Genomic DNA, 27,508 nt, shown 5'->3' with positions numbered 1-27,508 from the left:
GTGACGATGGGAGGCAAGATGTTTGCATTTCTTGTGGACTCCGTGAGGGAAAATATCCAATGTCAGGTGATGTCATGAATACGCAGGGATTTTCTGGGCAACAAATGTAGTTCCATTTACAGACAAATTACCGGTTTCTGTAGGTGAACAGGATATGTGTATGCCATTGTTATATTCTAAACAAACGCTGGTAAACATATTAGGACGTGACTTGATGACGAAACTGAACATGACGATATCTTTTACTGATGAAGGAATAGTGTGTTCCACTCCAGGAATACATTCTGTAAATGTGTGGGACTCATACCAGCATTTCCAGAAAAGAAAGCTCTACCAGGAGTACCTGTAGACGAAGAAGTGTTTTTGTAAGGAGTGGCTATGTATGATGGTTTTGGATGATCCAGCTCTTCTCCAGGACCGCAGAATGGTCTGAGTGGTTATTCTCCTGGACCTCTCCACAGCATTTAACACTGTGGATCATGGCATTCTTTTGACGCATCTGGAGCAAGTAGGTGTCACAGGGCCCCTTTTGGCATGGTTTGGGGTATTTCTTGAGGGACGGACCCAGCCCATTTCCATTCAGGCCTGTCAATCTCTGGTTTCCAGTCTAACCTGTAGGGTTGCTCAAGGGTCAGCCTTCTCCCCTCTTCTTTGTAATTTGTATGCGCGTCTTTTGGCAGACCTGATTGCTGGGTCTGGAGTCCATTTTTACACCTATGCCGATGACACACAGCTAGTGTTCTGACTGGACTCCCCTCAAACTTAATCCTTTGGCAAACTTTGTGACTGACTGGATAATATAGGCAATTGGATGTCTGCAAATTGGTTAAAGCTGAATGGAAATAAAACAGAGGTCTTGGTGTTTGGTCCATAAATGGCTGGCAGTCCCTGGAATTCACAATTCTGGCCTGACTTGGTTTGCCCTGCCCAGTAGTATGTGTGCCTGTGAAAAGCCTTGTGGTGAGGCTCCTTCCCAATGGTTTGAGAGAAGCACAAATTTCCGCAGTCTGCAATACAGGGTTTCGGAAACATAAAATCTTGAGGGAGATGCTACCCCTGCTACCGTCATGTAGCCATTCTATGATGGCCACATCTACTATAATGGGGTCATTGGACTACTGCAACGGGATATAGTTAGGGCAGTCTAAATATAAGATACAACGTATGTAGGTACTCCAGACCTCTGCAGCAAGATTGGTGCTTAAGGTGCCTTGGCTGTCCCCCTCAGCAGCCCTTCTGCATCGCCTTCATTGGCTCCGGTGGCAACACAGATTGAGTTTAAGGTACTCTGTGTTATTCACTGGGCTTTACACAATGCAGGCACAGAGTATTTGAAAATCAAGATTGAGCGCTACTACTCTACTAGGCAAATTTGCTCAGTCTCGCAATTTCTTCTTAAACTACTGAGGTATCAGCGTGCATAGTTGGGAGGTTGGTCCTTCTCAATTATTTTTTTCTTTTTTTTTTTTCTTTATTGTTTCGGTAGTAAATTTACTTTACACCTTTACAAAATTTATAAACATAAAAAATACATTAAAATACATTGAAAAAAAACCTATTATGTACATAAAACAAATACAACGGAATATCATTTCCTCTAAAAAAAAACGTTGTGATAAGACCCTTCAAGTATACAAGACAAAGTGTTTGCAGACATGAGACCTCTGCAATATACTGTAAGCGTGTGCCTCATAACAGGCCGACCACCACCCAAAGACCCCCTTACAGAATATAGGACACAGGAGCAGAGGGACAGAAGGAAGGCGCAACAAACAATCAGTCGAAATTCATTAGCACAACAAAGCAGAGGCAAATACAGCAGTAAGTTCAGATACAAACTTCTTATACTGGCCTAACATTTTCTTGCCTGTGCAAGTGAGCCAAACTAATGCTGTTAAAACTTGCATGATTCATCGTCAACAGCTGTTCTTCGATCAATGTAACTAGTCTAACAGTTGCTAATATAGTGGCATTCGAAGATCCCTGCATGCATCTTATCCATACTAAGTTGGCTTCAAAGCTCGAATAAGAAAAAAACAGAGAAGCCAAGCAGCACAATCTTTGCTTCGCAAAAAATTTACAGTAGATAAATAGATGTTCAAGCGTTTCATTTTCAGACCTGTTCAGGCAAAATCGACATCCATACCCCCTTGCCAACTCCCCATACCCGGCCCAAGACCGAATACGCGCTCCCGTGTGGATGAGATCTAAACGGAAACGCATATAAGTCTGTCTGGCCCTTTTTTCAGGAAAGCATAGGATATAGGGCAACCTTGGAATAACAGCATGTCTAAACCTCGCATAGGTCGCAAAGGAGGAGTAGCCCCCGACCTTGTCAGAATTTTGAGCCCAAGAGTTACAAAAGAAGCGAGTTTTAACTTTACCTGGGGTTTTAATTAAATCTGTCACAGTCATATTAAGTGAAACCAGAGTCTCCATTATTTCTTCCTTTGCTTCCCGAACCGAAGCCGGGCAATGTTTTTCCAACATTATCTGAAACTCCTCATAGAGTGAATTTGGGGGAGGCACTAAAACTTTACAAAAGGCATTTACCTTCCTCCAAAGACATTTGTCAGCTAAAGAGTAGAGTCCCAACTCGTGTAATATGATGGGATTTGGTAAATAACTAGGTAGCCCTAAAATGTTCTTCCAGAGATGGCCTTGGATCTGATTTAACAAGGGCCCAAACTTCAGCAGGCATATATCAAGAGTATAAAGCAAGATGGGCTCTATTTTCATCGTGTAAAATTGAATGAGGGGCAAAAGAGAAAAGCTGCAGTATTTGGCGTAAATTATTCTCATTTGTCCCAATAGCGGGCCGAGCTTCGCTTTCAGCAAGTTCCGCCATCCCTCAATAGAGGTCCCATTATACAAATGATAGCCCAGGTAGATGATCGCGTCCTTCCTAGCAATGGGCTGCTGATTGATAGTGAATGTAAATCGAGGCAGTTTTTTTTTAGCCGTGAAGATCATAATGTGGGATTTCGCCGGGTTAACTGTCATGTTATTCTGCTGACAATAATCATAGAATGCATTTAATTTATTCTGCAGGCCAAAAGGCACTCTATCAAATAAAATAATATCATCAGCAAAAGCTAACCAATGCAAACGCATGGTACCCAGTACTACGGGAAATGAATTGATCTCTTTCCATAGGTTCTCAATATCTGCGAGATATAGGTTAAACAGAACTGCGGCCAAATTACATCCCTGTTTGACCCCTATTCTCGTAGAAATGTTGGCAGAGAGTAGCCCCTTAGCATTAATCCGAATCTGACATGAGGTGTTTGTATGAAGGGCAGCGATTAGGGCCACCAAGGTAGATGGAATGCCATAGGCCAACATCTTACGCCAAAGGCGAGCTCGAAGGACATTGTCAAAAGCGCATGTGAGGTCCATGGCAGCCATATAAATGGTGCCCTTTGATTCTCCGTGCGCAGCTCTCCTTAAATGTGCTAAGATTGAGGCATTTAATTGGGTACCCATTGCCCTACGAAAGCCTACCTGAGCTTTAGACAAAATTTTAAGGTTTCTTATATGATCTTCTAAGTCAACCAGAAGTAGTCGTGTAAAGATTTTCGCCGCTGTGTCGATCAGAGCAATAGGTCTGAAGTTCGCAGGATTGCTTAACACCCCCTTTTTGTGTATGGGGATGATGATGGCTATGAGCCATGAGGCCGGAATAATCCCGGTATGATAAATCGACTGATAGAATGACAATAGATATCTAGCCCAAAAGTGGGGATCAGATTTGTACACACATGGGGGCAGCCCATCAGGGCCGGCAGCTTTTGATGGATTCAGTTGCTCAATTGCCCATATAATATCCTTTACTTCCCAGGGACATGTCGAAGGAAGAGATAAATGCACCGGAATGCACTCTGATTCGATGTGCCTATCCGGTAGAGAGAATTTCAAACTAAAGAACCTCTCCCATTCTGGGCCTAAAATAACCGCCACCATGCGAAGATCAGCTTTTCCTGCGGGATTTCTTAAAATGGCCCATATGTCCCGAGCTTTTTTTTTACACAGCAGGCCAATCATATGTTGGTTGGCTAGAATATGGGCTGCCCGACGCAACAGGGATAACTGTTGCTTGTAACGCGCCTCAATCATGTTTTTTTGGCGATTGTACGCATAGTGACATATAATGCGCTTCCTTAGTATGCGGAGATCGCAATTTCTTTGCTTTTTTAGACATATGACCTGGATATCATTGACTTGGGGAGCCTCAATAATGGACTTTCTCAAGGGAGCTTTCGCAACATCTACCAAATGCATATGAATCATTTTAGCATTAATTGCGTTAATTTTGGTCACATTAGCTAAGGAAGCCTTAGCATCCCAATTCACTAAAATGTCCCTATTAACCAGAAATGACAACTTTCTGCAACTGGCAGGGTTCCAATTTACCGATATAGTGTTTCTATCACATTGCACTAGGGCTGCAGGGGCAGAAGCTACATAACATTCCCCTCCCATGTGCAGGCGAGAATATAGCATATGATGATCACTCATATGCAGATCCAATATCTGTATTGGTTCAAGAAGCCCAGAACATACTTTAGAGGCGAATAAATAATCTATAAGTGAGGTAGAAAGACCTCGCTGCCAAGAAAACTGAGTAGAATGGGAAGCCAATTGAATAGGATAAAGCCCCCATGAGTGGAAGAGCGATAATACTTTCTGGCCTCTATCCTTGGCCTGTTGCGTATAGGCTGAACTACTAGAAAAGGAACGTGTAGTACTCTTTAAATATAGATAGCAATTCAAGTCGCCTCCAATCACAATTTCATAGTCTGGCCATTCCCTAGCTGCAATAGATAGAATCCGTTCCAGATCCTCCAGAAACCTATCTAATGAGACAGCTTTGGGATTCCAATATATGGATAAAAGAAGCAAGTTCAAATCATTAGAGCCCTTAAGCGTCAATTTTACTAGTACGCAAGAGGCCGATGAATCCACTATAGAAGCTATGACTTTCAATCTGTTATTTATAAGAATAGCTATACCTCCTGATGGGCGACCTGTGGTAACCCTTTCAGCCTCCTTGGAGAAACAAGAGAAACCATCTATGCTAAAGGGCTTTAATGTCATAGTCTCTTGGAGGAATAAAATGTCAGGCTTCTTGTCGGGCACAACTTGTTTATACCATGCGGTAAGAATGCCCAACGCACAACAATTCCAAGGGGCCACATTCAAAACTGAAAGTTATGATCCTGGCTTAGGCTCTGTGATAGCGGCAGATGCTTTTATCAAAGGTTCTAGCCAGGCTAAACCACTTAAGGCTTGGGAGAGAGACGCCAATTGCAACGATAAATGCTTAACTTGTGAATCAGGGAAATCATTCGCCAAGACAGTAGGACATACTGGAGATGGGGGTTGGACCCAGTCAAGAAACGCCCATGCAGATTCCATGTCATAGAACAATCTAGGATTAAGACCAATGGAATGAAAATCTTCAGCAAATTCGAAAAGCATTTTGGTAATGATTTGCGACTGCACTCTACAGAGCACTCTGTTGTTATTATGGGTTGCTAATTTGACCCAGTCCAGGTCTTTGGATGAAAGATTTCTTAGTGCTGGTATTTGAAAAAACGAGTTCATTAAGAAGGATCTATTTATACGTGCCTGCCCATTTATCTCTGGATTACTGGACCAGCCTACTATTAGTCTCATCTCCTTTGGCGTATTCACAAAGGATGGCTCTTCCAGGTCGGCCCCTCCCGGAACAATTAAGGGAGGGGACTCAACCTCAGCACAGCGAGCACGCGCCGGAGACATAGAGGCCAAGGCTATAGGGGTTGGCCCAGCAGTTCGGATTGGGTCTATATTAGGTACCTCCTGTATATCTGCGTGACACAATAAACCCTGGGCATCCAGCTCAACCGGTGTAGGTATCTCCTGGATGGGCAGGGGCTCCTGTTGGAGTGGCATAGTTGCTTCTAACTTGAGAGCTGACGACCCAACAGCCACTTTTTTAGAGACAGTGTTGGGGAAAAAGCATTGCATCTTAAGTTGTAATTTGTCGGAGCCTGCCCTTAGCGGGTGGAGGGGCATAATCTGCGTATTAGCGCTCTTCAGGGCGGCAATCTGCAGATGCTGCCTACTTTCATCGTCCCGGTCATATAAGGCCATTCCCAAGTCATCATGGCAAGTCCCATTTTTAAGACATGGTCTCAATTCCGTCGTCAAGACCTTGTCAGGGCTGGAGGTAGCCATATCGACTTTCTTGAGGCGCGCTTTGGTCTGTTTCAATCGCTTCTGAGCTCTAAGGAAAGATTTCCTAGCTTTCCGCGAGATAAATTTCCTACCATCGAGTTCAACAGGTTCGTCCTCGGGTTCCGAGGACGGTATAGTGGCCATGTCAGAAGGCCTAGACTGAGCATTTACCAAATCCACCAGAGGGGAGGGGCTGTCAGGCGGAGAAGTTTGCCTATCTTCAGCCAACACAGCCTCTCCTTCAGCCTCTCGAGGGTCTGGCATACGCTGAGCGGCCACGAGCTTATAGACCAGCTGCTCCATCTGCAGCAGCCGCTCATGTTGGAGTTTCAAAGCCTCAACTAAGTTGATGTCATCCATCCCCTCTTGTTCCATTCTGACCCCCTTCACTCCACTCACCACCTGTGAGTAAGATCTCTGAGGGGGTTCTATCGCGAGTACAGCCCTGTCTGTTTGAGTACTTTGAGAGGAGGTCGTGAGCCCAACTGGAGGCTGGAAATGGGAAGCTGCTATCCTTTCCAAAAGTGCTTCAACTTGGGCCACATAAGATGATCTAGATCGTTCTTCAGCCATGATAAAGCCCTCCATTTTTGCCATTTTATCTCTCATTATGGAAAGTGAGCCCTGCATCTCCCTAATGGATAATGCGTGAGTTCGTGGCCTCTATCCAATAGGTTAAGTAGGCTTGAAATAACGGGAAAATTAACTGCATCAGTATTAGGGGCGGATGACCTCAACTCCTCCGGGGTTGAAGCTAGGCCGCCCTCACCCTTTGGCGCAGCAGGATCAGAATCCTCTGAACCGGAATCGAAAGGGCTGCCACCAACTGGCTGAGTGAGACCCGTAGGCACAACTACCCCATCCTTGTGGTCCTCATGACTGCAGGCGGCCCCTCCGTCAATATCTCTGCCTGGCGTCGCCACCAGCTTACTCGAGTTACCTCCCGCATTTTCACAGCTATATAGTGGAGGCTGGTGTAGGTGTACTTGTTCACGAAATGGGAAGGAGAAAGCGGCTGGAGACGAAGGGCCCAACGAAAGCCGCATTCTTCGACCCAATTCATTAGCAATAGTAGGGGCCAAAATAGAAGTATCAGAGTTGCAGGAAGACCTTTGCTGAGCTTGGGGGTGAGAGCAAATTGCGGTCTGACCAGAACAATACCCAAAACCCCCCTCCCCTACGGTATCATTCGCCTCCTGTAAGGAGAAGGATGACCGCAATAGGGCCGAAGACTTTCCAGCCAAAGATGGGGGCTTGGGCGAGCATAGCGTGGCCTCATTTTCATACTCAATTTTACCCTCGCACAAGGCCACCTCTATCAGATCCTCCTGAGAGCCACTCATAAGCAATGGCATATTACTGAAGGGAGGCGACAGAGGGAGCAGTGCATTGTCCAGAATAATGGACGAATGTTGGGCAGTCTCTTTAGAGGCAGAACCAGATTTCCCACTTCTTAGGATGGGTCCCATTTCCCCTCGTTGCACAGCAACCAAACCAACTATGCGGCCAAAGAAGCAAAACCAGAACCCCCTTAACTAGACTCTCCTTTGCAAATCAAAAGAGAGCACATAGTTCCAGCCAAAACCTGAGGCCAAACAGGCACAAAGTGATCACTACAGGGCCAAAATTCTATGGAAGGCCACGACCCTCCTTATTAAAAGGCAGCGTAATTGCAGCAGGAGCCAAAAGATGAAGACTGGCGCCTAAGTCCCCACACCAACGCACCCCGCGAACCGCGAACAGCCAACAGTACTTAGCATGTACTTGGCTAGGTGCGCGGCGCAGGTGCGCGGGGGGCCAAGCCTTTATCCTGGCTTCCTGGGCGTTGTGCAGCACAGGGGGGCGGAGTCACCAGTAGGGAGGAAACCTCCAGCAGGAAATGCGTGGGTCAGGCAGTCCGTGTGTGTCCCAGAAAGACTTCCTCCACCAGTCCGCGTAAATCGTTCACGAGCGAGCAACGCTCTCAAAAGTAACAAGACAGTTACAGCGCTGGGAAAAGACGAATGCGGCCAGTCAGTCCCCTCCACAGCCAACAGTACTTAGCATGTACTTGGCTAGGTGCGCGGCGCAGGTGCAATTATGGCTTCTACATTATGGAACTTGCTTCCACTGTCACTGAGAGTCATAGAGGAGTACCTTCCCTTCCGTAGGGCACTTAAAATTCATCTGTTTTAACTTGTCAACATGCAAATCAATGTAAGAGCTTTTTTCTCTGTAGTGCAAATACCAGCGCCTAGACGCCTTCAGGCCTTAGTGTGCGCTTTATACATTTTTAAATAATACATAATAATAATCATGGTTGCCTAAATTGATCGGCATGATGTCGAGGATACCTGTAATGATGCCCATAACACGAGCAGCCTTCGAAGCAAAGTATCCATTAAGAAGACCATTGTTTATGTATCCACGAAAACTGACAGCCTCTTGGGAAAGATCCATGAGGAGCATGTGAAGACGGATGAAAGAAGAGACTGGTGATGTCACATGAAGCAAAGTGACATGCCTATGAAGAGATGATAAGAGAGAAGGTGGATGACAATATAGAATCTGATGACGAAGTTAAAAATCGAGTAAACTCTCACATGCGGGATGAAGATTGCACGTGTAAAAAGCACGGAAGAAAATGAAAACCATTTTATAATTGTACAGACGCAGTAACGCAAGTAGATTAAGTATTCTTGAAGGCTGGCTATATGTAGTGAATAGTGCAGGCGGTGCCACAAAGGTATATATATATATGCATAGGAATCTGAAAGATCCACATCGTATTTTAGCAAACTGAGAATCCTGTGAACAGGAGGACTTGAAGTGTGGTCCAGCAGAATAAGCCTGGCTGGAGATGAAGGAGAATCAAGAAGGTGTGCCTGGCCCAGTGTCAAGGATTGGGGCAGCCAAAAAACTGGTTATCTATCGTGGAAAGATACAATGAACGGGAAGGCGAGAGCTGAGCTCCTGTTAAGGTGCAGCGGAAGGACAATGGGTGCCAAGTTGTATGCATTAAATGGTATTAAATACAATGAAGGAGCTCAAAACGTGGTCTCAAGTCACATGGTCAGATGAAAATACACTTTGGGCAAGCTACACCGAGACCAGAAGATAAGAACATGTTCACACTCCCTTCTATTCCCAGGAGCAGTGATACTTGCAAGGCCAAGTTCAAAAGTCTATTCTCATGGAAGACAGCTTGAGTGATAATAAATGATGGGCTAATTGGGTGGGGAGGCATGGTCAAGTCCGGCCCACCAGCACCTGGGGTACCAACTTGCATGCTGCTAACAAGTGGAATATTCCAGAAGGATACAACCAATTATAAAGGGCCACATATCAAAGAGCCCTATAGTTTAGAGATCCAATAAGACGTTGTGTATTTGATTACACTGCATTAGGGGTGGGCAGAGTTGTCCACCTGACAGTAGAGAGCCAATCACAACACAAAATCCCCATAGAAAGTATGCCGTGCCCATTCCCCGATCATAGTCCTAAATATGTTTTCTTACTTTGCCATCTAGTATGATGTCAATGATGATGAGTTTTTAGTATATAAATGTTTTTTTGTGAAATACTCTGAGATCTTACTGCATGACATCCGATGATGTCCTTTGTGATCCCTGTTTTAGATAATTGTTAATAAAACAGCTAACATATTTGCCAACTTCCTGAGTCAGTTTTATTATTGATGCTTTAGTAATTTATGTATCTCCATCCCCCCTGTAGAGTGTTACCTGGTCTTAAAGGACCTCTGGGTTCATATCGATGGGAGGGGTCAAAGGAAAACCAGAAAAACAATCAGTCCATTGATTTGGAAGAGGTGCTCAAACTTCTCAGCCTGTACCCATGAGACCAGGTGCTGGTGTGTAAGTTTGTGCGTACCTGGAGTACCCGTCATTTTGACGGCCCCCATGAAGTGGAGGAAGTGACCCCTACTGCTGTGAAATTACAAGTCAGGCAAGCGTGGATACACCTCCATGATGTTAAACCTTACAAAGGACAAGCCTTGACCTCTACCGAAGCAAGTGAAGAACCTCAGCTAATGCTAACCAAATCCAGGACCAAAAAGCAAGACAAGACAAAGGAAGAGGAAATAACATTTTAGATAAGGGTTTGTTAAAAACGAATGGACTTATAGTGATCTTGGAACACTTTCCCTAGACTAGGTACACGAGACAATGGTACAGAACCAGTAGAAGTCAGAAGAAAAGAAGAATACTTTATTTTTCTTAATTTTCTTAATATTATACACATATTCTTGCTTGCAGTATTTTTGTGCATATTACATCGTACCCAGCATTAATACGAAGGCATACCGATACAGTAACGTTTCTTGGAAACCCTAAAAATAATACAATAGTTCTGAGAATTATATTGGCAACCTTTTTCCTGAGTAAAGAGAGATGCTGAGGAAGATAATGAAAGTATAAACACATACTTAGATAAATCGGCTCATTTAGCAAATAATGTATGGTACCAGCACATGAAAGATGTGGGAGAGAGAACACTGTAAAATAGTTGCTATGTGTGCTAATTAATATCGCATTCCATGAATGTGGCAAAAACATTTATTGCAAGAGGAATGCCCCACACGATGCAAAATGTCTCAGTCATCTAGCAGCATGTACCACCGCAGGACAATTTTAAGGGAAATGGGCAACTTTTAGATGGCGATTAAGACAGACTTTTGCCATATGAAGATACATATGTAAAGACAAAAAGAATGGAGAGTGGATTGGGGTGGACATAAAAAAAACCTATGTATCTATCCCAATTTGGAGAGAAGATACAAACTGTTGATATGAAGAGAATGAATTGCTCTGACATGACTGAAAAATCAGACGAGCCAGTATGCTGGGAGAGAGCACAGCTGTTGGTATATGGGCATGTAGCAACCAGAAATGGAAAGATGAACTAATATCATGCCCTGCTCATCTACTGAAGAAAGACACAGTCCAAAGAGTGCAAAAGGTTAACAATGAATGCCTGGAATCATGGGCCAAGTATGCAAAACTATTAACCTGGCTTGACAACGAAGCAGGACCAGTGCATATATTACAATTGAAGAATGCAACAACCTGCTTCATGAAGGATGGCAAGGTTTATGTTGGAAGGAAAAAAGATGGCAGATAAATAATTGAAGTACCAGGAATGAATGGAGGAACTGCAGTTCTGATGGATCAATATTGGGCCTGCGGATCCATGGCCTACATGCAGTTGCCTACGGATTGGGGAGGAGTGTGCTCCATAGTAAATGTACATGTCCCAGCACAGGTAATTCCCCAAAGTGACCTCCACATCGAAGAGTCCCCAAAAATGAATGAATATAATAGAAGGAAGAGATCATTTAATCTTTGCAGACTGAAATAAGAGAATTATTTCTCATCAAAATCAATAGAGGCTTACAAAGTTATTCCTGATGAACGCAAGTTATTCAGCAGGACAGCCATGATAATGACATCTATATTCATACTAGGACTTCAAGTTGAAGTAAACACCAAGTGGTTTCAGATCACTAGATGGGAATTGCTGCAGACAATCAGTGCAACAATAAAAGGATTCAACACAATAAAAGAGGAATTGAGAGCCATCAGGCTGATGACCCTCCAGAACAGGTATGTCCTGGCGCTAATAACAGCAATGGAAGGAGGCGTTTGTGCGAAGGTCAGGCCTTCTTGCTGTACATTTACACCATCTCATGATGGAGAAAATGGGACCCTGACTTTACTTTACTTTAGTATATTTATAAGGCGCACCAGGTGCCCCTGAGGCTTACGGGCGCCAACAAACATATAAAGTATAGACAACAACCAATACATGGAACAATTATGGACCGGTTAGGAGTGAATCAGCCCTATGTCAGACACAAGATCTATCTAAACAGGAATGTCTTTAACTTTTTCTGAAAACACAGCAGTAGACCGTATTTCCCTCAGGTCCTGTGGAATTGCATTCCAGGCTATCGGGCGGCCAATGAAAAATTGCCACTCTTAGCTACAGTCAATTGAGAGGCTGCATTTTAAGCTGGTTCGTGTTGTTGGATCTTAGGCACCTAGTGCTGGATTTGTTGATCAAAGCTTTACTCAAGTATGCATCATCAGTAGAAGTCGAAACAATTCTTGTCTCTATTGGCAACCAGTGTAGACTGTGTTTTGCCTCAGACACATGGTCTCTTCTCTTGAGTCCCATGACAACTCTGACCACACTATTTTGCAAGGTTGGTAATCCAGCACATTCTGATTGAGAAATACCAACCAAATAGGCTGCTACAGTAGCCACATTTTGACCCTACATTAGCTCTTGCTATGACTTCACAGTTTGGTTGAGAAATGTACGGGCCGAGCTGAGCCAGTAGTTTAATATAATAGGGTGGTGGGGAAGACTAAGCCACTCACATGCGCCTTCATGGTAAGATGTTGGTCCAGATTGACCCTAACCTTTTTACTTTATCTTTGATCTTGATGTCACACCCTGCCACTTCATGATCTCCAATGGATTTATTTGTTTCTTGTGAGCTACCCTATCACAGAATCCTGGATGGAAGTACACCAGGCAGCGTCTTTATTAACAATATCAGCCCGAATACTCTAACTCTTTCAAAATCTTGAAGAGTTCCTTAGTTTTGAATTGTGCTTTAGCCATCAAAGGACTATGACAGCTTCTTTAAACTTTTTTGCAGCCGTTTTATAGTTCTCCTCTTCCTGAGCATCCTGGGAGGATTTCCAGGTGTCGAAGCACTTAGTTTAAAAGCCTGAAGTGTTTGCAGCTCCATCGAGTACCAATAATTCCCCCTTCTATCCGCTATCTGCTTGGTTTTGAGGGGGGCTAACATAATAGTGGTCTCCGTTATGCTTTGCTGATAGGTACATGCAATGTCATCCACCAAGGTAAGCTTAGCCGTCTTCTCCGCCAAGACTAATAACCATGGCTTCATTGCTTCAGCTGTTAGTTTTTTAAGATTCCTCATAGTAAATGATACTGTCTCAATCTCCCTCACTCTCTCAATTCTATCACATAGTATATAAAAGTGTACAAAACAATGGGCTGACCAGGGACACAGCGCAATCACCATATCTGTAGTAACAACATCATGTGTGGCAATCCAGTCCAAGTCCTTTAGTGTGAGTCGGTGTTCTAATAAGTTGTTCAAAACCCAGATTTCCATGGGATTTTCCCATAATTCTAGGCTTTGAGTCGCCTTCATGTCCCAGCCAAAGATTAAAATCCCCTAAAACAAGGGCTTTGGTGTTTGGTTTCAAAATAAGGAAGAGAGTATGACACATTTGTGTCATCAGGGGTGTTGCTAAGTCTGGAAAAGACCCAGGGCTACGCTAATGTCGGAACGGTCGGGACTGGGGGCTAGATAGCCTTTTGGCTATAGCTCCTGAGATTCTATCCAGGGCTACAACCAAAAGACCAGGGGCTATAGCCCCTTTAAGCCCTCCTCTAGCAACACCTCTGTGTTTCATAAATGTAGGCATTGGGATGCGGGTTTATAGACCAGAACCAGGTTATAGGAGGTTTCTGCATCTGTCCTAATTTTTAACTGAATTGTGTCACGCTGTTTAATGTCCACTGGTGCTAACTTCCAAACATCTAAGTCAGTTTTTAAAATAAAAGCAACCCCTCTACTTTTTCCTTCCTGTCTGTCCTGCCATAGCATGCCATAACCGGGGGGGATAGCCAGCGCAAGTGTTTGCCCTGCTGCCACATGACACCATGTTTCAGTGAGGGCACAAATATCTACATCTTGGTCTTCAATATATGTGGACACCTCCAAGGCATGTTTTATAAGTGATCTAGTATTAATCAGAAGTATTTTGAGAGATCTCTTATAAATGGTTTTCACAAGTGTCTCTCTACCCACTGGGGTGGTCAGCCTAAGGCCACTCATATCCCTATGTTGCATTTGTGTCTCAGTACTATGTGCCCCAGGAACCACCGGGGTCAGAGGTACAATCTGGAGCTCAGGTGATCCTAACCCCCATTGTTCTTGGGGTAATCACTCGATTCCAGGCCCAGTGTTACCATGTCGAAGGGGAGAGTGTTAATGTTTTCTCATGGGATACTCTTGCCAGAATGTGCCATCTGTTGTTGTATTGTCCCAGGTGCCCTAACCTGCTCCCAGAGGAAATAATGATGTTAACGACCCTGCATACAAAAATGGAAGACAAAGCTGATGAGACAACAGGAGACGATTGGTTCTCATCCCTATTTTCATGGATTCCATCTTTGTTGGCGAATGCTTTCAAACTACTTAGAGCAGTACCATTGATGGTGTTGCTAGGATTCTGTCTCTAAAGGGTCATCTTGGGTCAGTGGCAGAAAACAGCCATGAAAGGTACTGGGAGGAAGATAATGATTGACGTTAACAATGGTACTGGAGAGAAAATGCAGACTGAAGAAAGTACTCAAGAAAACATCAAGAAAAGTTCTCTTGCACATCCAGGAACCATGTTCTTCTATCCACAAGATCAGAAGAGATATATGGGACGATGGATATTCTGTTTACCATCAGGGGATTGTCGCTACTTGACCTGGAGTGTGGATGAACACATAAAGAATGCAGATCACCTGAGGGGGGTGATAAAGATATGAGTCCCAAAGAAGAGAAAATATGATGAGATGGTGGATGAAGATGAAGCAGGAATTGCGAAAGATGAGGAAAAGAAGATCATGGTCGAATTTTTGACTAGAGGGGGGAATGTAGAGGAGCAAGTGGAGGCCTCTTCTCTAGTCCCTGCCCCTTCACCACCGCCTTATTGGAGTAGTAGAGGAAAGGCTACCATTGGGAATTCATGCATGAGTTTGTGTGACATGTCCATAACGCGTCGATTGTACAAAACACGACATGCACTCAGACAGCCTACGTGAGGTGGAGTGAGCAAGTCTCTAAAGGCCAGAGAGGGTAATGGCACCCTGGTTAATTAAATCAAATAACAGAAATTGAGATGCAGAAATTGACAAAATCGTGGTCTCCTGACATGTGATGAAGAACTCAAAACAAAGGCTATTTGTTAGAGCTTCGAGTTAAGATAGTGGTGTGCTCATACTCCCTTGAATGTCCCAGAACAGTGAGCAGACTATGAGGTCAACTACAAAGGATAAACCATGGCTAAGGATCAGGTCGATGACATACAATGGGCTAATTGGGAAAACAATGAATTAGTTGATGCAACTTGAATCCCTATGTTTCACTTTGTTCCTGTTCTGCTAAAACAAGCCGAAAGTCCAAGGATGGATAGGGCCTGCCACGCACCTTCATATACAATGTTGCAGTTACTAGCCCGCTGACATATTCTCTGCTATAATCAGTATGTGGTGTGCGTATAAGTAGCTCCAGGCAAGGGGCAGTCAATGAGACATTAACGCTTATATTATTCTATAAGTAGATATGTTCCCCTAATCAAATTCTACCCCCAGCCCACGGCGTTAGGTTTTTGTAAAATGCCATGGAGGATGACGTCACAAATGACGCCCGTAAAAGTATATAAACTCTGTGCAAGCAAATGTTGGTGTGAATATCAAGCATCTATTTTGATAGCTGTATTTCTCCCTGCTTTCTTTCATTGAGATTAAAGCAGTATTTTACCATCTTCCTTTGGTCTGTCCGATTATTTGTTCTATGATAATTATTGGTAATCCCATCTAGCACAAATAAGACGCTTCAAGGTGCTAGAGCACAACTGGATAGCGGGAAGGCAATCAGGAATGACAGATCATAAGAGAAGCAGGGGGTAGTCTGAAGAAGAGTTGGGTGTTGTCTGCATAACACTCGAAGTGTGGTGAAAAAGTGGAGATAAGGTGAACAAGAGGAGCGATATTGATGTTAAAGAGCTGGGGTGAAAGAATAGAGCACTGGGGAATTCCACAGGTGGAGATAGAGGTGGGTGAGGAGAAAGAACCCAGGATAACCTGGGAGGGACGGTCAGTGAAGAAAGAGGTCAGCCAGTCCAGTGCCCGCTCTGAGTTACCAAGGGTATCATGGAGCCATTGGTTGACCATGTCAAAAGTAGAGGAGAGATTGAGTAGAATGAGAACCGCAGGTGAGTTGGAGTCATGGGTTGGTATATGGTCTGGCCATGGGTAAGTACATGGACTGGCCACGGGGAATGGCATGGGTAGGACATGGGGACATTCATGGGTTGCCCATGGGGAGGTACATGATTTGGCCATGGGAAGGTATATGGTCTGGCTATGTGGAAGTACATTGGCTGGCCATGGGGAAGTACATGGGTTGACCTTGGAGCAGTTCATGGATTGGTAATGGGAAAGTACTTGGCAATTGATTAGGGAAGTACAGGGGTGGGCAACGAGAGGAACATGTCATGAGCTGCCTGAGGGGAAGTACATTGGTTGGCCATGGAGAGCACATAGGTTGTCAATGAGGAAGTACATGGGTTGGCTATCAGAAGTACTTGGGTTGGCTATAGGCAGTACATGGGTTGGCTATCGGAAGTACATTCGTTGGCCATGGGGACATACATGGGTTGGCCATGGGGAAATACATGGGTTGGCCATGGAAAGGTAGATGGGTTAGCCATGGGGACATACGTGTGTTTGCCATGGGGATGGACATGGGTTGGCCATGGGTAAGTATATGGGTTGGCCATGGGATGGATCATGGGGAAAAGCATGTGCTGTGCCTGGGGAAGTACACGGGTTGGCCATGGGGAGGTACACAGGTTTGCCATGGGAAGGTACATGAGCTGGCCATGGTGTGGTGCATGGATTGGCCATGGGGAAGTGCATGGGTTAGCACTGGATAAGTATATTGGCGGTCGATTGTAAGGAACATATATTGCAATCGACATATCCAATTAACAAACATTTGATTTTGAATAATAAATAGCAGAACTAAAAATTAAACGTAGGTTACACACTGAAGAACATTTAAGTAGTATATATGGCAAACTAGTAAGTAGGGATTTTCAATTAGCTCTCAATTAACTCTCATCCGTATGCGCTGCCACCACCAAAACTTAGACAATAGAAAGGGCAGATCCATGGAGCCTTTGATATTTTAATTAGGCTGGCCATAGCCGCAGGAAAGTGTCTCCTTGCCCCTTCTTGAGATGCGTTGATGTACCCATGGCTGTCACATTGCAGCTGAACATGACAGGGAGGACGGCGCCTGTAGGCGGTGTCCCTCCGGAGTACACTTGACTATGTGTTTGTTGTGCAGTGAGCAGAGGAAGACCCACACATTTTCTGAGGTTCATCTCCCTAAATTCATTTTCATTTCAAATATTTCCAAAAAAACCCAGGCGGGTGCACTCTCGCTGTGCGGATGGTCGAATTCCTCACATCCCTCTTGTCTTGATGCGTCTCAAACCAGTTGTATAGTGTGCATTACAAATGACCAATAAATAAATAAAAATAGAGAAAGAATGATATAACACATATGAAAAAAACAAAAAATAGCAGTTCCAGGTATACAAGTGAAGACAAAGGGGCAGATTCTCAAAACCTAACACCAATGACTACCCTGATGAGCGCAGTCCCGACACAAATGTTTGACAGGCTGCCACTATCCACGTGGTGCTTGGAGTGCATTTTTAAGTGATGGGCCATTATAGAACCCATCACTTTAAGAGCCAAACACAAAGTAAAAATAACATTTCTATCCCTGTTGCGGAGTGGGGGGGGGGGTAGAGCAAGTGCCACAGCAGAGGTGTAAAACGCTGCTGTCACATTGAATAAAAAATGCATGACGTAATATAATATCTAGTTTTATATAGAGCTACAAACCTGACAGGCATCTAAGCTCTAGAATAAGAGTTGAGAAAAGTATCTCACTGCATGGTACTCAATTTAGCGACCCTGGAAGAATGAAAGGCTGAGCTGGCTGTGCCGGGATTTGAACCTGCATCAGCAGGGTGCGCACAGATGCCAGGACGAGCTTTTAGCTCACTGGGCTATCTGACCGACATGGTGAGAAATGACACGGTCATGTGATGCGCGCCCTCCAGGAGGCGCAGGGGAATATGTACCACAGTTTGCGCGTTTCAACGCACACCCCCATTTGTGAATTTTGGATGCGCACTGAAATATGCCAAAATTCCCATTATTCACGCAAATGGGCATAGGGATTGGTAAAAGGCTTCTCAATGTACGCCTCACGGATGCCCTTTGACACTAGGGTGTCAAGAAATAGTTTTGAGAATCTGGCCCAAAGAATACAAAAGTGTAGGGTGATCCACAGAGTGGAAAGCAGCTGATCGATAAAGAGGTAACTAGATAGAAGAAAGTTTACAGTGACAAGCCTGCAGAATAAAGTTGGATCTAACTAGTAGTGCAGCTTCCAAGAATGGCCTACCTGACAGCCAGAGTGCAGTGGAGGCAACAGATGATTTTACTTGAGACAAGCAGATATCTAGAAATAAACAATGCTTTCTAATAGCTTCGATAGGTAGGTGGGAGAAGTGATATAGGGTGGTACTTCCAGTGATTTGAGACGCCAGGATTAACTTTTCATAATAAAAGAGTAATAGAATCCTCCTCAAAACTTGTTGGGAAGTCATCTGGTTGTGCGCCCTGAGGTCCTCGGGCATGTGGCGCGTTATGAAAGTTTAAATAAATAAATAAGAGACACATTAAACAGAATCACAAGATGAAATAAGAAAATACTGATTTAACAAGCGATGAAGGGATCAGCGGTAGAACTAGTCTGAGTAATAATATGAGTTAAATCAGAATCTATGACAGGAGAAAAATAAGAAAATGAACAGATACAAAAAAGAAACATAGATGACAAAGGGCTTCATTACGGGTTTGACAGTGTGGATAAAACAGGGCAATATAGTGGTAACAGAGTTAGCATTACCTCGATGCCCTTGGGCTGTAGCGCGCTTTACAAATTCAAATAAAATAAAAGAAATTACCACCACATAACCACACTGCCAAACTACAGGTTTGGAGGTAAGGCAGAGGAAACACCACCAGCAGAATGCTGAAGGTAATTCCTCCACCTTACTGCCCAAGAAGGCCAAACCAGTGGTATTACCACTGATGGTAATACTGCCGAAATCCCCATGGAGTTCTATGGATCCTAATTAATCGGGACTTAGCCCACCTACCGCCACTTGTAATCAGGTGGTCATACTGCTGGTGGTAATACTGCCAGACAAAGTGGTGGTAACGTTAATACCATTTGGTGGTATCTTGGTGGTATTACCACCGAGACACCACTCGTAATGAGGCTGAAAGTCTAAATTACTGGCTGAGGAAAAGAGAAACGAAAATCCTCAATTTCTTTAATAGGTAGGAAGCAAAATCTTTAGAATCAAGTGAAGGCAATAGTGAAGAATCTGAGGATGCAGCAGCAAGTATCCTACTTAAAATAGGAGAAAGGTAATGAGCTGGTGAGGCTCTGTAGAAAAAAGGGCCAGATCGTATCCAGATTTAGCTTTTTTTAAGATGGAGCTATTCTTTTTATGTATTTATGTATTTCTGAGAAAGCTAAGACGTTCCCAAATGATTTATTTTTAAGACAACAGCAACGTTCGCACTTCCAAAGCCGATTGCATAGATCGTTAAGAGCCTTAGTAAACCATGGACTTACGAAGCCGATTGCATAGATCGTTAAGAGCCTTTGTAAACCATGGACTTACGAAACCGATTCCATAGATCGTCAAGAGCCTTAGTAAACCATGGACTTACGAAGCCGATTGCATAGATCGTTAAGAGCCTTAGTAAACCATGGATTTACGAAGCCGATTCCATAGATCGTTAAGAGCCTTTGTAAACCATGGACTTACGAAGCCGATTCCATAGATCGTTAAGAGCCTTAGTAAACCATGGACTTACGAAGCCGATTCCATAGATTGTTAAGAGCCTTAGTAAACCATGGACCTACGAAGCCGATTCAATAGATCATTATTAAGAGCCTTAGTAAACCAGGGAACTACGAAGCCGATTCCATAGATTGTTAAGAGCCTTAGTAAACCATGAACTGGAGACTTTTAAATATGGGGGAAAAGCAGAACTCGGACAATATTGATCAAGAGAAGATAGGATAGATGCACTAATATATTTTCTGCAGTAACCAGTGTCATGTGTGGACAACATATCAAGGAAGAGAAAAAGAAACAGAATCAACAAGCTTATTAACTGAAATGTGTTGAAGATCCCATCGGAAAAAGTATTATTTAACAGAATAGGGTTAGTAGTGAGTGGGACAGATAATGGAAAGGATGAATAAAGAAAGAAATGATCAGCTGAAGGATTAGAAAAAGCTGAAATAGACTCATGAGTGTCAATATCAGAAGAGACAAAGCTAAGATCTAGAATGCCATCCTTACTATGTGCAGAAGCCGAAAGAAGAAGTGTCAAGTTATACGAGACTAGTGTACAAGCCCGTGTACACAGGCCAAAATGGAGGTTTGCATTAACACAGAAGGACCACTATATATCCTAAGGCAACAGCTCCTTCTGGCGGTGACAACAGGCGAAGCCACTGCATCAGACAAACATACATCTGGCCTTTTATTATATTGTTACATGAGATAAGGGCTTTCAGAGGAGAAGCATCAGATCCAGATTGGCAATTAGAAAGAAGTCAAATAAAATTGCCTGTTAGAAAGTTTAATATCAAAAGAAAGCAAAATCTGGGACTGGCGGACAATATATAGTTAAATTGCCCAACAGCCAAGGATAGGAGGATTTCACAAACTGGAATTTAAAAGATGAGAAATAACAGTGTGTAAAGGAGCCTTGACCCAGCTAAGGGTTAAACAATTACACAAAGCCCCGCCAAGTCAAGAAAATGTGGGAGTATGAAGAAATAAATATTGAGTAGAATCAAGAGCAGCATTCGTGTAGGACTTATATGGATGAGTCCATGTTTCAGGAACTCACATTTAAAGGAATGCATCAAGAGTAAGAGTTTGTTGACTATGGATCTGGCATTCCAAAGGACTACATTGAAAGGGGTTGGCAAATAACAACATCTTTGATACTGCAGATTATTCGGACGCATCCCATTTAAGGTTTGTGCAATTCTTCTTTTGATGATTGGTGATAGGCATAGGAATCTCCATAGAGATCACCAACACTGCTAGCCAATAGAATATCAACATCATTAAAAGCAGTGTAGGCGCATGTCCAGTATGTACCAGGTGGCAGTGTCTAACTGGTTCTGCTGGTGCCGACCTGGTGAAAATAGGGCGGTATCGTTGCACTTTAGAAGAAGCCCTGAAGAACAGGCACACAGGGTAGGGGGCTCTAGAGAGTCCATTTAAGTAAGTCTTTACGTGACTGGGTAATACAGTGATCCAATAGGGAGCACAGAATGACACAACGAGTGCTCACCGAGTAAGTGCGGCCAATGGCGCCAAGGAGCACCTCACAGGTAGAAAACAGCTCTTTGCACTACATCATAGCAGCATTTGGGGGCCCGCTTCAATGCAGACAGAAAGAACACCCTGTTCATGCCTTTCCTGGATTATGAAGGGTAACACGGTTTATAGTGATAATTTCGAAAAAAAAAATGTCGAAAAAAAAAATGTCGAAAAAAAAAATGTCGACCTTTTTTTTCAATGCATTTTTTTTTCGAAATGGGGGGGTTCCCCCCCAACCCCCCTTTTTTAATTTTTTTTTTTATTTTTCCCTTTTTTTTTACTCCCGAACCCCTAAAATAAATATATAATTAAAAAAACGAAAGTCGACATTTTTTTTTCCGACATTTTTTTGTCGACATTTTTGTCTGTCGACATTTTTTTTTCGAAATTATGACTGCCCACCGGGTAACACGCATACAATGCTCTTCCCAAAATCCCTGATCGAAAGATGGGCACAGAAGCCCTGAAGAAGTTTGAAGTGCATTGAAACATCTGGACTTCCATTTCAGCGTGAATACATGCACCGTCTTGGAGAGATAATACTTTGCCATAAGGGACCAAGACTAAAGTTGAGTCTGTTGAAGGCTCTGTCACTACCCGAAGACACCAGGCATTGTCTTGCAACTTTGGTGACAAAGTGGATTAGCACATTAGGGACCACTTCTTGGTGAGGGGCTCGGCCGATAGGAAAAGGGAAGAGTTTTGGTTGGAGGAAGATCCTTCTTTAGAAGAGGTGTTGAACCTGGCAAAAAGGGTCTGGACAGAAGGGGACCCAAAGAGCCTGCAAAGTAGGCCCTGATAGTGCCGTTGCCAAAGAAGGGCCCCCCTCGAAAAGAGTGCAAAAGGAACAATAACAGAGTCAGCACTTACACCCAAGGGGGCCGGGATAAGAGATGCTTTAGGTGTGAGAGCAGATCCCAACTCGTTAACCCCAAGAGCTGTCTTGGTAGAAAGGCCAGAGGTAGAAGCGGTGAGGCAACTCTCGAAGTGCTGTAAGAATGTTATAAGTACATGTGTTGGGCAAGTGGCAGAAGAGGGTGTGTCTTCTCCCTGCCCTGATGACGTCGAGTGCGTAGGACAGGATGCGCTGATGGTAAATGCGATACTAAAAGGAGCTCGAGATGAAGATGGAGACTGTGGAAGCCCAATGGTGCGGTCTGTTTGTGAATGGAAATGCATTGCATGTGATGGATGGGGGCCCCATTGAGAAGCACCACCAGGCTCTGGACAGGGTCTTGGATATCCTATGGGAGTGGGGTCTTATGCTTAGGAAGCGGGCAGTTGTCTATCTAACCCATGAGATATCTGGTGGTGGCACCCATCCAAAGAAACATAAAGCATCTAAACCGGTAAGATAGCTCAGCGGGTTGACTGCTCGCTGCTGCGATTTGCGCGTGAGATGCAGGTCGCAGGTTTGAATCCTAGCAAGGCCAAATCAGCCTTCCATCCTTCCGAGGTAGATAGATGAACACCAGCTTCAGTTGGGATGATAATTGCATGTAAATATGTTCTATGTACAGCGCTTTGGCGAAAGCGCTACATAAATAACAAATCAGTATCATCATTTAAACCGGAGTACCCTGCTAAATTAACTGATCTCTGAGATGAGGACGATACTCAGGAATCAGCTGAGGTAAAAAAATCAATGCTAATTTACTCAAATGTTAATTTTATTTTATTTATTTATTTATTCCAATATTTGTAGAGTGCACTCACGCAAAGGCATCAGAGCGCTAATAGCAGTATTGAAGTCCTTCATAAGAAGAAAGGAGTTGTCAGGCAACTGAAGGAAGAACAGATGCCAAATGCAGCTGTGCAGATGCGGTGACATGCTTCAGTGACAGGAAGGTGGCCACACATTTCATCATGAGTTCACTGAAAGGACTGCGTTCCCCAGTGCATCTCTCCTGAGGATATTGACCAGCCTGCACCCAATAACAATCCAAGATTCTGAAATTGAATGCTGGGCACGTTTTCAATTATTTGTAGAGCGTGCATTACAAACGTAATCGTCACAGGGAAGTCATTTCACCAAAATGCCAGGGGTAGCAGAGGTGACATCACACGACCCTTGACCTCTGATGACATCAAACAAACTGATGTAATTTCACCACGTCCCCAACTGACATCACGGGAAATGATGGCACCCAACCTTTCACTCCTTGACAAAACAGGCAGGGGCGTCACATAGCATTGTTCCTCAGTACACTAAGAAAAATATGGTTACGAAATCACTGTTATATGATGTACATTTCATCACCATAAGTAGCATTAATATCAGTATGTACAGGCCCATAATACCAAGATCTTTTAATTGTGTGACCACCCAATGGGATGGTACCATGTTCCCGTGCCCAATGGACCTTGGCAAATACCCACTGACTACTGGTTGCAGTCAATAGCTTGCCGCTCTTTTCCCTACTTAAGGAGCCCTCCAGCCTCTTTTCCTTTGCAGCTGGGGAGCAGGTGTAAGTGGATCTAGCTCACCTGGCCTAAGCCCTGCCCACCTGGTGCCTTCCTGCTTGCTGCTCCTTTTCACCACTTAGCAAGCCCCGCCCACCTGGTGCCTTCCTGGTTGCCGCTCCTTTTCACCACTTAGCGAGCCCCGCCCTCCTGGTGCCTTCCTTCTTACCGCTCTTTTCCCTACTTAAGGAGCCCTCCAGCCTCTTGTCCTTTGCAGCTGGGGAGCAGCTGTAAGTGGATCTAGGTCACCTGGCCTAAGCCCCGCCCACCTGGTGCCTTCCTAGTTGCCGCTCCTTTTCACCACTTAGCAAGCCACGCCCACCTGGTGCCTTCCTGCTTACCGCTCTTTTCCCTACTTAAGGAGCCCTCCAGCCTCTTTTCCTTTGCAGCTGGGGAGCAGGTGTAAGTGGATCTAGGTCACCTGGCCTAATCCCCGCCCACCTTCTTAGCCCTGCCTCTTCCTTCCTGCTCTTAACACTTAGATGAAGGGCGTCTTTCGCCCGGGCGTCCAAAGTGAAGGGCAGTCAAAGAAAAGGGCTATTGCTGTTTGGACCTGTTCAGACCAGGAGGATCCAGGGTCCGACTCCCTGCTAAGAAAGCAGGTAAGCATACACCAACATGTGTTTACACCCTCTGTCCCAACAGGCCATCCCCCCCGTGTTGTTCCCTTGTGCCCCCCCTTCCCACCAACAGGAGTCTGTCCTTTTCACCATCACCGTTTGTGGCCAATGCTGGATTTGACTTTTATAGACTTCATTGTATCGCGGTGCGTCACCCTTTCTCAACTCTCATGCTGGACCTCCTTTGCATCTTGTACTCATGGTGGCCCTGAATCATGCTGTTCCATCTTCATCTTGTATCCTGGCTTGCAACATTATGTGTTACTACTGACTTCTGAAATTGTATTAGCTCTCCACTCTTGCTTCTCCACTCTTTTTGACTGCTTAATCTCTGTTCTCTCCTCCCCTCCCCTATTACCTCCCTTTTCCTCCCCTTACTTTCTTCTATGCACTTACTCTATCAGAATTGTCCCTGGACCTACTATGATAGCAACCTCGTCTGTCGCTCCCCTATCCCCTTACTGTTGCCCCCCTCCCTCCAGCACTATCTGAAACGTTGTCAGGCCTAGTACGATAGTCACTTGTTTTGTTCCTCCCCTGCCTTTCTGCACCCCTCTCCCTCACCTTTTGTTTTCCTCCAGCTCTACCAGAAAGGTCGTCAGGCCTAGTACGGTAGGTAGTTGCCTGTCTGTTTCCATTTCCTTCCCACTCTCCCCCTCCCTTCCTTATCTATGTCTTAGCTCTTGCACTATCTGAAATGTCGTCAGGCCGAGTACGATAGTTAATTTCACATCCTTACTGTTCATGCCCCGTAAGAATGTTGTTGTATTTTCCCTTGTTCCCTTCCTTGCCTTGAAGCACTTTGAAACACATTGTGTATAGGCGCTATATAAATAAACTATCATATCATATCAATAAAAAAAAAAAAGAAATGTTTGGACCAATGGTAGCAAGGGAGACTGCAGGGGTCGCAGCTTCAACCCCTAGCGACCCCCAAATGACGTCCCTGCTTGGTCACTGTTCCCATGCTTGATAACGCGTGTTGTTCTTTGTGGGGGATATAATTTGCAGGAATCCTGTTTCCAGATGACACTATTAATCATCGAACAGGGAATTACCTCATTTCCGGTGGGCTGGGTCTCTAACAGCCGCTGATGAGACTCCGCCCGAATGACTGCCCACAGGCGCTCTGCCCCCGATGAATCTAAAAAACCAGAGAACGACCCAAAATATTAATAGGTGCTATTTCACAGAATTTCCAACATCAAGTGCATTGTAATTAGTGGCAAGACAGGATCACATTGTAGTTCCAATTTGATTCATATTTACAGACTGACCGAGTCAAAATGTCACTGTTGCATTAAACGTGCACGGATGTAAACCTTGCTACAATTGAAATGTTTAATCAAATGTATAATTGAATCGCATACACATAAAACATCAAACCTAACCTTAAAATGAGAGTATTATTAATTAGAAGAAATGAGAATCCATAAATGTTAACTTGGTTTGTGCACCTGAGTGTTGGATCAGATCGCGCTCATGAAATTGAATTTTGAAGGTGTTTATTGCCATGTCCAATAAAATAGTGAGTTCATTTGATTTGTAGCTGTTTTCAAGTTTAGATCATTGCATGCTATTGTGTACTGGACCCCACTGAAAATGTTACCTGACCTCAAACCGAAAGAGACTTGCTTAGGGAAGAATCCAGATAGCCCAGTGGGTTGAGTATGCACTGGAGAGACTTTTGACTTAATTAAAGGTTTACCTCCTAAATGGCTTGGTCAGCATTTCATTATTGAGTTGCATTATTAATTAAGAAGCAAGCATTAGAATATCCATAAGAGCGCCATCAAGTTGCTGCTTTCAGTGTTGCAACTACATGCTAGGTTGCTTCCAAACTATACCAGAGTGTTGCCGAATAATAATATCAGGCTGTTGCGCAAATATTTGAGGGTGGCACTAACAATATTTTATTTATTTATGCATTTATTTATTTGACATTTGTATAGCGCCCCCAACCCATAATATAATGTTCAATGGGCCTGACCGCCAGGACTGCTGCTGAAACCAGCCATGCTTCTCTCAAAGATGCTCACCACAAGGTGCCTGCCTTACAGGAGGAAATCAATGCATTCGGAAAACGTAATCCATTAACAAACAATAAAACAACAACTAATACTCAATAAATCCGGCATTACAAACCCTTCATTAAAGGGCTTGACATCAATCTTGCGCTTTGAATCACTTGTGTATAAGCGCATAATAAATAAACAATTAATCAAGCAACCAATCTAAAATACTCTAAAAAGATCCAACCAAGTTATATTGCAATATTCCTTCTTCTACAGATTTCTATAAAAGCATCCTTAATAGCAATCCCCTGCATGTGATAACGATTTACATCATTGTCAGACATGAAAAAGGTCATAGCCCCTGCACATGTCCTCATATTATTCCTAATATAGTGGGGTCTAAGCCGCTGCTTCCTTAAATTGGTTAAAACCCTGCAGACGCTAAGACAATGTGTTAAATCTTTCATGCATTCCAAACCGCTGGACATAACTTCCCTAGAGCCAGCCAAGGTGCCCGGGCTCCAAGTGATAAAATATTGAACCGAGCCATCAACAAATGTCTGCGGCACTTTACTACCGTAGGGACAGACTTGGGGCACGTGGGGACAGGCGTATAATATTTCAGCCATTGCCAAGACAGTTTACACATATGTACAATTAAGCACATATCTGCATGGCGGTTTCAACTGTGGCAGCCGAGTTTGTTCCCCGGTTAAGCATATATATTTATTTAGGCATTTGTAAAGCGCGCCTAACCCTGGGGCATCTGGGCGCTGAATGATAGTGTCTAAAGTCCAATAAAACCGACCATGCCAGCTTTGCATCGTCTCTAAACAATGCTCGGGCCACTTTTAACAGT

At 44.0% G+C, this 27,508-nt stretch overlaps 1 protein-coding gene across 2 annotated transcripts in view; it reads right to left on the bottom strand.

Annotated features, from left to right (window-relative positions):
• The window catches only part of LOC138566222 (uncharacterized), a 109,803-nt gene that overhangs the window by 35,650 nt on the left and 46,645 nt on the right, over positions 1 to 27,508 (bottom strand). For both annotated transcript variants that reach the window (XM_069643282.1, XM_069643281.1), the window contains exon 4: positions 25,693 to 25,778. In XM_069643282.1, the coding sequence (XP_069499383.1) occupies positions 25,693 to 25,778 (86 nt within the window). The remainder of the gene's footprint in view (positions 1 to 25,692; positions 25,779 to 27,508) is intronic.

The sequence above is a fragment of the Ambystoma mexicanum genome, chromosome 2p (assembly GCF_040938575.1).
Source record: "Ambystoma mexicanum isolate Mex_15411 chromosome 2p, UKY_AmexF1_1, whole genome shotgun sequence".
NCBI classification, from domain to species: Eukaryota; Metazoa; Chordata; class Amphibia; order Caudata; family Ambystomatidae; genus Ambystoma; species Ambystoma mexicanum.
The sequence above is the reverse complement of the archived record's forward strand: the minus strand, read 5'-3'. Positions and strand labels throughout refer to the sequence as shown.